This window comes from Bombus pascuorum, chromosome 11, assembly GCF_905332965.1.
Source record: "Bombus pascuorum chromosome 11, iyBomPasc1.1, whole genome shotgun sequence".
Taxonomy (NCBI): Eukaryota; Metazoa; Arthropoda; class Insecta; order Hymenoptera; family Apidae; genus Bombus; species Bombus pascuorum.
In genome coordinates this window covers 10,373,851-10,387,216 of record NC_083498.1, presented here as the reverse complement: position 1 = coordinate 10,387,216, position 13,366 = coordinate 10,373,851, and the positions used below count along the sequence as shown (strand labels likewise).

Below are 13,366 nucleotides of genomic sequence, written 5' to 3'. Positions count from 1 at the left end.
GGTAAAAGCGCGCGACACGGATTCCATCGTGGAACGCTGCTTCGGAGTCTGTTTCCAATAACTCGATTGGAAATTGGAAAGTTTCGATGTTCGATTTTCAGAAGCCTCTTCCGAACCAGGTTACCTATCGAAAATAACGTATTCGGCTCTGTTCGTGAGCCGCAACGTTGTTTCATCGTCTCGTAGTCGAGAATACCGTTTTGCTTTGGAATAATTTTATACCAAGAAAATCAATGCTAAACGAGGACCGGCATAAGTAAGGGAATCTATACATCCTCTGTAATTTTGTACTCCGTGTTTTCTTGGCTTATGTTACGCGGAAACGAGAGAAGCAAAACGAAAATTCCAATTTCCCGAGGAAGTCGTGCGATGCACGCCATCGCGCGTGTGTTCCATCGACGTTTCGAGTGGCGTGACACGCAACACCTTGAACTTCGCCGTGAATTTCGAAACAACGATCGGTAGTCGACCCGTTACTCTTTCCCGCAGTTCCGTTCGCTCTCGTCCAAGTCGCCTTTCAGACTGCTCGTCTGCATTCCGTCCAAATCTAATTACCACTACGATTCTTCCGCGTATCAAATTACACTCTTCGTCTCGTTCGCGTCTCTCATCTAGTCTCTGAGCACACGGACTTTCGATAACCGTCTAACTTTGGTACGTCTCGAGGCTCAACGACAGCTTTCTGATCGGATGAAAGTGTGTTGTCTCTCTTCAGCTACTCTCTCACACGGGCTCTTAACCTTTGATTCCCGAGTTCTCTAACCATAATGTCCTCGATACCGCGACTTCCGCCACTAGAAACCATTCTCCATTCCACCTGGTTTCTCCGTTTTCACGATATCCGTTCAGTTCACAACTTTTTCATTCAGGGTGGCCATCCACCGGCCGAGGTACCTTCGCTTTTCTTCACGTTCACGTGTTCGTCAGCGCGGCGAGTCGTGAACGCCGCGTCAGGTGGATGATTTCGCCCGGAGCGACGTTCGCTCTCGAGGACCGGCAGATCTTGATCCCCGAAACCGGCTGGACCAATGGAGACCGTCCTTCCAGAGGGGAAGAGACATGGATCGAGGTGAGATGAAGACAGGTGCGTTGGAAGAACGAGAGAGATAAAAAGAGACGAGACAGCCGAAACGAACGCCCGGCACTCGACCCAGTTGTAAATGGGTGAGCGACCCCGTTCCCGAGATAATATCTCGCGTCCATCATTCGCCGATGAATTTTTCGATGCTTCATCCACGTCAACCTCTGTGGCCGTTAACGATTCTCCTACCATCAGAATCGTTTCGATACTTTTTGCATTCGGACAAACAGTGACGAAATTCGCACGTAGTTTTCTATGGGAACGGAAGGCGATACTTGTAACTCGCAATTTGATGTTACGAAGCTACAGAAAGAACTTGAGATCCCTAAACTATATTATGCCGACGAATAACGGGCAGAGACCACCCAAACGTAGAAGTACGTTTCAAGGAAAGAATTTAACGACATTAAATTTCGGGTAACTGTAAACGGCCCAATACCGGTCTAGGTAACTTCGATTCAAAGCCAGTGCCATGCTATTCCGGGAGACTGTAACATTTCCGAATCCCCGTGCGATAACTCTGCCAATTTACCGAGAACGTTAAACCATAAACGTTCGTTAAAATAGGTCGGTAAGAAGTTTCGTGCATCCCATGACATCCGGAGAAAATCACCACGAGGAACGATTAAAGGAGAAACGTCCTAGTCTCCTTGTCATGATTTCGATTCTTGCTGTCAACCGTTTATTTACGAGTTCTTCTGTCGCATGCAAAAAGGGACCGAACGTACGGCTGACGAGCACTGGTATCGCGTTCTCCTGCTAATAATAATAGACACGATCGAAGGAATCGGTAAAGAGAGACACGTCAAGTCGTGCGAGAAATCACAAGGGAGCTGGCTGCCGTGTATGCTCGTGTTCCCCACGACCTCCACCGCGTAGATTTCCCTCGTTGAATCTCCATTCGACCGAGGAGGGAGCCTCCCTTCTACCATCAAACCTTAATGCAGGCCGAAGTAGGTCTGCTGCAGGCGGCAGGAAGAAGAAGAAGAAAAGGACGAAGGAAACAAGGAGACCAAAGTCACGGGGGCCATCGACGATGGAAAACGACGGGGAAGAAAATGCAAGTGCTTCCCTCTTCTAGCCCCCTGCGGCTATTTCCGGTATCCTGATCCTGTGTGTTTTACTCTGTTCCTCCTCGAGTTTAGAGAGTAATTTTTGCCTCGCCGAAATAACGAGATTCGCTCGAGGAGAGGGATGACGAAAGGGGAAGGAGAGCCTCGTAGAGAGGCCTGCGAGGATTCGAGTCGAAGAGAGGGGTAGGAGAGAGGAGCGAGGAGGTGCAAGTAGAGAGGACATAGGGGGGATTTCAAGTAGTAAGAAAGAGAGAGATAGCTCTTGGTAAGCGAACGCGAACGCGAACTCTCGGTGGCCTGTGCCCACGAGGTCTCCCCTCGTGCGATACTTCGGTATAAAAGCAAAGCAACCTCTTTTGGATGTAACACACGAGGTTCGATCGACGCTCATCCTGGCGTCCTCTCCAACCGTGAATCGGCTACGACACATCACCGCGTGATCGTATCAAGGATAATACAGTAACTTTTTCGTCTTCTTCGATTCGAACATTTTTGTAGACGCACGGTGGTGATTCTTTCTCTCTTTCTCTCTCTTTTTTTTTCTTTATTACCTTGTACGTTTCGATCGACACTCGAGGAACATGAGCAAGTACTTTGTGACCATTTTGTGGCTACTTCCGGTGCTGGTCGCGGCCCTGCCAGCCAATGACAAACCTGGAAACGAAAACGACCTAATGGCGACCATCTACAGCGACTGTCTGAAGAAGGAGTCGATCAACTGCATCAAATACAAAGTATTCTCGTACGTGGACAAGATGCTCGTTGATAAGGAGGATATCACGCTCACGGACGGCATCACTGTGGTCAAGACGTCGAACGCCGAGGAAGGTGCACCTAGGTCGGTTTTCTATCGTCAAAAGATATACCTTGCACGAAATTTAAAAAGCGGACGTCAGTCTCGAGTTTGATTTAATGGAATTTTGTGTTCCGTAGAATACTTCTCAAATATGATTTGGATATTTCTGTCTGTTCGGTACATTCCAAGTTGTCTCTATCGTTATATTAATTTACCGATATTGATTAATTTTGATGGACATTAATCCATTAACGTGTTCTTGCAGATCAATCGAGTCTAGCGATTTGGATACCCTTTTATTCGACCGCCTGGGTAGGTTCTTGAGGACGCATTCTGTCAAAGTGGACCTCAAGGGAACCGATATCCTTGGCGCCATTGAGTCTGCCGGTCGAAGTTTCGAGGACTTTACAGACAATGCTGTTGAAAGTCGTGGCAAGAAGAGTGAGTATAAATTGATCCTTCAACTGACTCGAGCCCTCGATCGTATCGATTAGCGATAAAAGGCACTTGAAAACATTCGCTTCGACTCCAGCTAAATCTATCTACTCAGCTTACAAAATCACGAAATTCCTTTACAATATATTTCTTTTGTTTGACATCAGCTCAATTATCTATTGCGAACTCAAAGTATTTTCTTAATAGGCCAAGAGGCTATCTATTAATTATCAGAACTCAGGCATCGTCGAGTATTTTAATCGGGATTCGCACGATAGGCTAATCAGCCCGCTATTTAATGCAACAAGTGCACGGGTAATTGGGATTCACTCGATGTTAGAGTCAACAGCACCGTGCCAGCTCTCAAGCCTCGTCGTTGGCACTATTCAATGACAACGCTGACAACGATGCCGGTGAAGCTGGTCGCGAGACGTTGACCCACTGAGAAACTGGTTCCGCTTCCCCTTGAAGCGACTCGAGCGACGAAGATGCGATTACCTGCGAGCAGAGAGAGAGAAAAAGACAAATAGGCCTCTCGAGATCTCGCCGCGCGAGATTTTTGACATACTTTCCTTTGTACGCGGGGTACGTCGCCTTGACCTTCGCCTATTCTACTTCGAGATCTCTCCGCGCGCATCGTCCTGAGAAAGGTCGCGTCGTGTTCTTTCGCGAAACGTTTTCAGCCTCCTCGTGAGAAATTCAGAGTATTCAAACGTCGTATTCCCGTGCTCATGAGAATACTTACTCGGTTTCCGTACATTGTATGTCCGTAATCGATGAGAAATTGTAGTCACGCTACGTTAAGCGCCGTTTCCGCGCACGGCTGACCAGAAAATTACCAATAAAACGGCCACCACCTCCGGGAGCTCCTCGGTTCTGCAACTTTAACGTGTTACCCAAACGACGAAGAAATCGAATGCTTCTAAGTTTTTTAGAACATAAATTTTTTGATGGTGGAGAAATTGAAATTTCTTCATTGTTATACACATTGGCACGGCGCTTTAAAATTCTTTCGATTGTTTCAAGCGGACATTAACCCACAAAATACTACCGAACGTTACCGTTACCACCGTTCACTTAACGATCGTCGAATTCTTTTGCAGAGAAGGCACAAAAGATCCTCGGTCCGTTAATGATGGCCCTGGCCCTGAAGGCAGCAGCTCTGTTACCCTTGGCCCTCGGTGCGATCGCCGCCATTGCTGGTAAAGCTCTTCTGGTCGGCAAAATCGCCCTAGTAATTTCCGCCATCATTGGGTTGAAGAAGCTGCTCAGCTCTAGCGGAGGAAAGCACGTGACGTACGAAGTTGTGTCGCATCCTCATCACAGCAGTAGCCACATTGTCAGCCACGACGACGGCCATGGTGGTGGTTACGGTGGCGGTGGCGCTGATTATGGCGGTGGTTATTCCGGAAGCAGTGGCCACGGCTGGGCTAGGAGTTTACCTCAAGACGCTCACGACTTGGCTTATCGCGCTCATCAACCTCAATCACAAGCATGAAGAATCTCGTAAAAAATGTTCGTTCTTCGACGTTCCTCACTTTCCTCTTTTCCTCGTCCTCTCAACGTCTCTTCCCTTTCGTTTCCTCTATTCTTGCCCTTGTTTCCTGTCTTCGTGACTTTACCGCTCTCTGTTTTATGTATATTTATTATTCCTATCCTCGTCGCTGCCTGAATATCTCATACGTTCTGTCCTCTTCTCCTATTCTTCCCTAGAAATTAATTCCCTAGAAATTCCTTAGAATCATTCTGTTCTATTTCTACGACGAACCAGTACCTCCGCGAGATACTCGTTCCATGTATAGCGTAACTCGAGCCTTTGTTATTTATTCATTGCGCCTAATATGATTTAGTATTTATTTAATGTTATTCATTTGACGTGTGCTATTTGTTATTGCCTGCATTTGTTCTTTATAATAAAGAGATGACGAACGGCGCGCTGCGTCTTGTCCAAAGGAAAACGCAACATACGTGAGTGTGAGAATGCGGAGAACGTAAAACCCTCTTCAGGAACGTTTGCGGTTACGTCCGTCTATTCTCTTTTATTTATTCCTTATACTTACACCTGGGGGAATCTTGCGCGGATCCAACGATCTAGACAAGAAATCTTCTACGTGCAACATACGTCACGTGTCAGGGCTCTCGCGAGTTTGATACTTATGAAAACGAGTGAAAGTAGTATAGGAACGCGTCGGTGCATCCATTGATACTCGGACCAGATACGACTTAATGAGCTGCTAGCAAGTACGGCCGCTATAGAGGATTTCGGATAAATCAGTAGAAAGTACTTTCATGCATATATATTTTTTTTGAAAAAAGAAAGAAAAAAGAAGAAAAAAGGATAAATTCGGAAATTTCTCCGGAGTAATTCGTCTTATTCTGACACCATCGACCGACGAGACATTCCATCTGTCTAGTAACATCCAGGCACATTGCGATGTCAATTTTACGGCACTCTGTAGTAAATAATGGCAAGCGTTCGCTCGACCGTGTCGCTACTGACCTAGCTTCGTCCAGCGGTCGTTTAATGGCTCGTAAAGCTTACCTCTTTTTCGCCAAGCACCTTCATTACTACTGCATAGATTACTCATGGTACAGTGAAACCGGATGCACCGCGAACTTCCAACCGGTAACCTGCATACCGACCGTATAATGAGAGGCAAACTGACACACGTGGACTATGTGTGCATGCTCGTGTTCACTGATCGGAGCAAGGCCAAATGCGAGTGAATACGACGGTCTCATTGGCGAGCAAGTGACGCGTGACACGGGGTTTCATCAATAAACATGGCGATGCAGAAAATCATGGGGTCGCCGGTGTACACGCGTTTAGCTTGTCGAACCGGAAACCGTGATTCCTACCGATGTCAAGGTGGCGCTCGCGACAATTCGCTTTCGCCATTTCTCACATCATTTTTACGTACGTGACGCGAACGCGATCGAGGAACTCGTGACAAGACGTAATATACTAATTTTACTAATTTATCATACTAAGTTCTGGTGACTGGAGATTTCTTCGTTCGTTTCTCCTCTATCAGTGACCTGCTTAGATTCGCGAAAATTCATTAGCATTGGAAATGTAAAATTCGTCGAGTCATTGAAACGATCGTCAAATCATCGACCGACTCATCGAATCAAAACGGCAGCCAAGCGTGGGAGAAGAACGAGGTAGAAAGAACGAAAAGAAATCGAGGCGGATCAGGGCCAGTTCCCCACCGAAATTTCATTGCTGGCTCGCTGCTTTTCGATGCTTCACTGCGCTCATGAACCAGAACATTAAGAGAAGGATACCCCCTCCGAGGGTCCGTGGCCTACGCGTGTTTACCACATGTAACGCGTTTTCACTTGGTGTGGCCCAGTTAACCAGTCCGGTCGACATCAGCCAGGACGAAGATGGCAAGGATGCGTGGTACCATAGGATAAGAGGGAAAACAGCCGCTGGAAACGCTAACCAGGACGGCTGAAACGCTGGCAATGACTAACGGTTATCTTTAATTAACACAGCTTCGTTTCTATTTTTGTTCGTGTTATAAATGTAGAATGTATCGTCTCGAAACATATATTACGCGCATCGTTATACCTCCGTTTTACTACAGAATAAAAAGAAAGAGAAAGAAAGAACCTAGCTATTTGTGATTACAACATACGAGCGTATCATGATCTGGTTAATCCGATACTTGCAGCGGATCAGGTCGATCAACCACCATCTCTCCCGTGATGCTTTCGATTTCAGGCTTATCGAGACACGACGATAACACGAGGGAAAATCACAGCAAAAGGACATTCGTGTAGAAGACACGTACACACCTGGTTGCCACGAACTTCCGATCAGAAACGCTGACAGCGATCTGGTCAGACCGGTCGAGCGGAAGAAGTCGAACGACAAGGGCGAGGACGACGATCCGGTCGAGAGTAGCGAAACGATTCGCCGGAATCGTCGGTTTTATCGATGGCGAGTTGGTGGGGCTGGGACGGTAGGAGAGGAGGGATGCGAATTCCGAGCTGATCCGGAGAGCAACTCTGCTCTCTACCTGTGGTGGACCCCAGGTGGTTAGCGAGACGCGGTCTCCGCTCTCAAATGATCCTTGGCAATGAAAATTCTCCCACAATGGTGGTATTCGTACGCGCCGCACCGCCACGGTGGGGAGAATATCACCGGCTACGGAGGTACACCTGACCAGATATATAGAGCTAGGGCAGGGCTTCCGCTACGGACAGTCCAGTTACAGTGCTCTGTGTAAGCACGCATCTCGCGACCCAAAGTGTCAAACAACTCGATTACCGGTGGCTAACAAGCTTCGACGCTTGTTCCCAAAATACCGCGCAGAAGTCCACAGAAGTAGGTTCTGTTAGTTTCTATTCGCGCACGTTTCCCTGCTAGATTTTCCTCTTAGTGGGTGCGAGGGTTTAGGATTTTCGATCGAAAGATCTTTCTCTGGAACATATAGACATTTTTTTTTTTTGTTTCCAGGTTCTTCAGATTGTACAAAATGAGAGATTTTGCATACTGTTCCGTGTACCTGGCCTTTCTACTGGCCATGGCTTCGGCTAGATCAGCCGAGACTAATCCCACGACCAATTCCATCAACGAAGAAACAGCAAGGTCTAGCGGAAACAGCAACGTGTTTGGAGATCTTCGACAGATGTACCAGATTTACAAGGAATGCGCGGACGAGGATATCAGTTCTTGCTTGAAAGTGAGGTTGCTGTCGGCCGTAGACAGGGTATCTAGGAGCACGCAGTTGAACGTTGCCGATGGTGTTACCTTCGTTCAGGACGAGCCTATCTCTAACGCGGAGGAACCACCGAAATCTCTTCAGGAGATCGAGGCCGGGCTACCTAGGGCTTTAGACGACAAGGAAAATGCGTTGAATACCATGATCTTCGACAAGGTGATGAAATTTTTCCAAAGCCATACGTTGAAACTGAAGCTGCCTAATGTAGAGGAACTTCAACGAAGTTTGGTGGAAGAAGGTGAGAATTTATACAATTGTCGATGTACAACATTAGAACTGGTCTTATCGTGTCAACTCGTTAGAGCATTCATCCGAAAAAAGAAAGTTTCCAGTTCTGATTTCCCGGTCCAGTAGACCGTACGGCCCACTCTTTTTCCCCCTGCAGTCTTACATACAACAAACATTTTTTTTCGTAAAAAACTAATTTTTCAGCAATCTAATACAAACTATGAAATTCGTTTAATTAAATTTCGATTATATTTCTTTGCAGGTCGTAAGAAGAAGAAGAATATGGGCGGTCTGTTAGCTATTCCTCTGTTGATTGGTGGAACTTTGGTACCATTGGCTTTAGGAGCATTAGCTCTTTTAGCTGGCAAGGCTTTGATCGTTAGCAAGCTAGCGCTAGTATTGGCTTCCATCATCGGTTTGAAAAAACTAGTGTCAGGAGGCGGGGATCATGGCCATGAAGTCGTTCAAGTTGCCGGAGGCCACGGATCCAGCGGATGGGCGAGATCGAGTCACGATCTCGCCTATTCCGCCTACAAGCCATCGTCTACTTAGCAAAACAAAGGAACAGCAGCGAGACGTATTTTCAATCTCGTTAGACTTCGCTTTCACGAGGCATCCGTGTGATGTTTGTCGGATGTCGCTTTCCTCTTCGACCGTTCACCTTTCTCATCTTTCCATTTTCTACGACCCCTTCTTTCTATTCGTTCCGCTCCATTCTTCTTTTCCCTCTTTATCGTCTCTTTCTCTCTTTATCATGTTTCCCCTCTTCGTATCTACTAAATGATCATCGCTATCGACCAGTTGATCGTCTCATTCACAGTATTTATTGTTCTGCGCGGAGCTGCCAGGCAGCCATGTATATTTATAGATATGGAAATATATTAAGATTAACTTCTTTGTACTATCGGTGAATTCGTTCTTTACCTTGCTCGTACACCCGTATTCCCAAACAATTTTCCAATTCAATTAATCGAACAATAACATCAATAAAATGGCGACATATCTCGAAGAAGAAACTCCGAGCAATTCGATGCCACGGAGCAAAGATTCGACAGACCTGCATGAGATTCTACAGTCCGCGAATTCCAAGGCTCATCGAAAGTAACGCTGAATGAAACGAACCGCGACACGACCAGAAGATTCGATGTCGTGTTTTTCGCGTCGCTCGATACAGGGCACGAGAGCGTCCCTACTTCCGCCTTCTTCCTCTTTTGCGTCGCGATCAAGCCGGAGACGAGACGAAGAGAGTAGAGACGCGTTACCTACATATTGGAAACGCGCGAGCACCTTACGCACTTGCCTCGGACCTGGAAGCTTCGCGTACTAGCACACACACGCGCGGTCGAGCCAGACACACGATCGAGAAGTAAACCAGGCCGAGCAGGCCGACCAGGCCAGTCAGCATCCGCGCCGAGTCTTTTCAACGTCAGTCTAACACTCTCTATCATTCCGAAGAAAAGGCTGTGTCTCTCTTTCTCCCAACATGCGTTCGCACAATCCCCTCCTACCCATCGGTCGATCGATCCTCTCCCTCTACCATCTTGACGATGCGAGGTTCATCGATCCTCAAACACATCTTGGGTCAGGTGGTCCCGTTCCGAAGATGCCTCGGCCCTTTTCGACACTTCCGAAAGTCGTCCCGAGAGTCCACGAATCATTTACCTCCTTTTCCCCCACCGACTTTCCGTCTGTTCCACGTGTTGCACGAGATTTCATTAATGGGAAGATTGCTGAAGAAGAATGGATTAGGTTCTTGCCTTTGGTGCGTAATATGGGAATTATGATCTGTTCGAAGTAGCATCAAGAGTGGAACGATTACAGTTTTTTTTCTTTCTTTCGTTCTACTCGAATGTGAGAGGCCAATGTAGCAGTGTAACGTAGAAGATTGAATTAGAATCATTGATATGGTATTAATTGGTTATTAGCATGATATTACTAGAATTTATTGAGTTATTTGTACCGAACATGGGTTATAGCTCGAGCTTTTTTATCTTCATTGTGTATTTGGAATTAGAGTTACGATCGACTAGAAGTAGTACTGAAAGTAGAACGAATATGCGTTAGCATTTGAGTTCTTTCTCTTCTTTATTGCGTTCGTATTATATTTGAGGGTTAATATGAGACTGCAGAAGAATAGAACACAGTAGTTAATCGTAGGATTATGATTCGTTAAAAATGGGATGGAAAGTGGAACAAATATCGGTAACAATTGAAGTTGTTTTCCTCTCCATTATGTATTTGAAGATTGTATATGATGATGATGCTATAGATTACAGAAGCAAGAATGTAGAAAGAGAAGAACGAGAACTCATTCATGTAGGTGCGTATATGTATATGGAAAGCTTTCTTTTTTCGGCTAATAGCAAATGGGCACAAAATGCGCGAATCAGAGCTGATGGATCAGGTATACGTAAATCGCGTTCATTCATTCGTGCCAGACGCGTCTCCGATTCTCCGCCGTGTACTACTTTTTCTTCTCCGGAGTAGTTTCATTCATAGACCGAATTTAATCTCGAAGATCGTCTGTTTCGAGTTCCAAAAAGTAATCAAGAAGATGCATTGCCAGGATAGATTTACTCCGTACAAAAGCGAACAGTTAACAAATTTGTCAATCGAGCACATAATATAATTCGTCAACCAATAATCGTACATGTTGAAACCTCTTCGCGAACTAAATTCATACAACTTGAAACTTTATTTCTGTAGAATGAAATGACTGATTTTATTATAGAGGTTTAGACATGATTTAAAAACAAGGAACCATATTCCTTATAACGTAGGGGTCGACATTTTCTGCATTCACAGGGTTGTACGATAAAGAAGAAAGCACGAGGAAGAAAGAGAGAAGCACGAGAAGCTCGAAGCCTCGCTTCGTGAGGGCCTTGACCTGACCTCGATCCTCGGGCGAGTTCACTCTCGCCGGCGTCGTCGAGAGGAAAGTGTTCCATTACCAGCCACGCTCAGTTCTCAGCCACCTCGTTCTGCCATCGAGATTAGCGTTTTGGTCCTCGAGAATATCTGCACAGTCGCATAAACCATCCATAATAATCATCAAAATAACGCGCCTTGTACTTTCATTCACGATACGTTTCATCGATCAATCGATCGTTCGATCTACCAACGATAAGAAAGTTTTATCTTAAGAGAGAATCGAAATTGACCGACGCGACGTTAGTAGCCAGACATGAAGATAAAGTGAAAGTTTTTCTTGGGAGAATGTAACGTTGGCGATTTTGTCTTATTTTGGTCTTGTTGAGTTTTCTCGTCGTTTGGTTCTATTGATACGCGAGATGTTTGCACACACTTTCGCTTTATGGAATGGAAAATTGCAAAACTCGTTTCTAATGACTAGGTGGTTGGATGATGGCTGCGTTAGAATCTGTAATTACTCAATCATTACCGAAGAATTTTTTCAGCAGATGTTTTTCTACGTTATATCTTATGATCTTAAAATTCTACATTATAATTATGGATTTTTATGCATTTATAGGAAACTTCAAAACGCAAAATGGCATAGAATGCACACAATATGAGAAAATATATAGCATATCCAAAGTATAGTATTGCCTATAATACTTGTCATATAAAATACTTTTCTGCAGAGATTCTATTTTTTTTTTGCATAAAAATCCGCAGACTAATAAAAAATTATTAACATTAATCGATAATAAGACACTTACTCGTTCATTGCAAAATTCTAATAAATCTCATCTGAATGACTACTGTTCGTTATAAAATACATGCGTATGATGCAAATGAGAGAAATGTAGATTCATAAATAAAATACCTAGAAAGTAAAAGCAACGAGCATTTAATATGTACTAAATACGAGTAGGTGTATTAATATTCATGGCGGGCAATGTACCTAAAATAAAAATAGTAAAAACTAGATGTGATCCTTATTCACGTTATCATACTAATATCTTCTTTAAATTACTTTCTATTAAAAAGCAAGGTAAAAAAACTCTTCGCAGAATTAAGTCATAAATAAAGACAGCGTGGAATTAAGGAATTTGAAGCAAGGAAGTCCGTTCGCGGAGAAAGTAGCGACGATCCAATCCCGTGTTCGCGTCGATCGGAAACGACGCCTTTGTCCTCTCATCTTTTTCCTTCTGCGTACATTTTTCTAGGCGTCTTCGGGGTCACGTCGAGGCGCGGCCGGTTGTTCTCCTTGACGAAGTCTGGCGCAGTCCCAACTCGTCCACGCACTACGGACATTCCATGAAAAACCGTTAAACGTTACGCGCGACTGTCGCAGGAATACATTAATTTCAAACAGTCTACCTGAACCTGTCGCATCGCCACTGATATTCGATTCTAACGAATAAGATGCTGAACAGGTGGAAAAATCTAGCCAGGAACGCGAGACTCGATGATAACTTACGGGCAATAGAAAAAATCCATCGAGATTCGTTCGTACACCGAAGCGAAATAGAACAATGGAATTTCGAATAGGTAGGAGAAAGAAGGAGAAAAGAATTCGCGAACTGGGTGCGTATGATTCGCTGAATAGGAGGTCGCTGCGAGGAAAGTTGCGAAGGCGTGAGATCGAAGTATCTTCTACATAATGCGAGGTATTATACGGTTTGTTGAAAGCGAAATCGCGGCGGTTATCGCTCGATCCTCCGTCTTCTCGATCCTTCCTTGTACTTCGACTTTCAAAAAGTATCACGGGTCGTGAAATTTTATGATTTTCTCGAGCAAGCTTCTCAGAAAGTTATTTTATGAACTGCTATATGGACGTGATAATTATATTCAAAACTAAATTTCAATATTTTAAAATGTAGGTGATGATTCTAAAATACAGACAGGTTTATAATAACATTCTGTGAGAAAGTAACTCCATTGTGTGGTATATTTATAGAAGAAATTTTGAGACAACGCTATGAGAAACCATTACAACCGAGTTCTCAGCACCAGCGATCCCCCGTGAATATCATTGACCCTGAATATTCGATTTCTAAATACACCTTGCTCGTCTCTCTCCAGAAACAAATACGGTACCCTAGAACGAGAAAGT

General features: G+C 44.9%; 2 protein-coding genes across 2 annotated transcripts; both read left to right on the top strand.

Annotated features, from left to right (window-relative positions):
* The first annotated feature begins 2,426 nt into the window (after positions 1–2,426).
* On the top strand, positions 2,427–5,350 carry LOC132911851 (uncharacterized). The gene is made up of 3 exons (XM_060968849.1): positions 2,427–2,992; positions 3,216–3,391; positions 4,489–5,350. Exons 1-3 carry the CDS (start codon positions 2,736–2,738, stop codon positions 4,881–4,883), a joined length of 828 nt encoding a protein of 275 aa, XP_060824832.1. The 5' UTR covers positions 2,427–2,735; the 3' UTR covers positions 4,884–5,350.
* Positions 5,351–7,607: 2,257 nt separating this feature from the next.
* LOC132911852 (uncharacterized) lies at positions 7,608–9,247 on the top strand. Its single transcript, XM_060968851.1, has 3 exons — positions 7,608–7,721; positions 7,854–8,356; positions 8,609–9,247. Exons 2-3 carry the CDS (start codon positions 7,873–7,875, stop codon positions 8,896–8,898), a joined length of 774 nt encoding a protein of 257 aa, XP_060824834.1. The 5' UTR covers positions 7,608–7,721; positions 7,854–7,872; the 3' UTR covers positions 8,899–9,247.
* Positions 9,248–13,366: the final 4,119 nt, after the last annotated feature.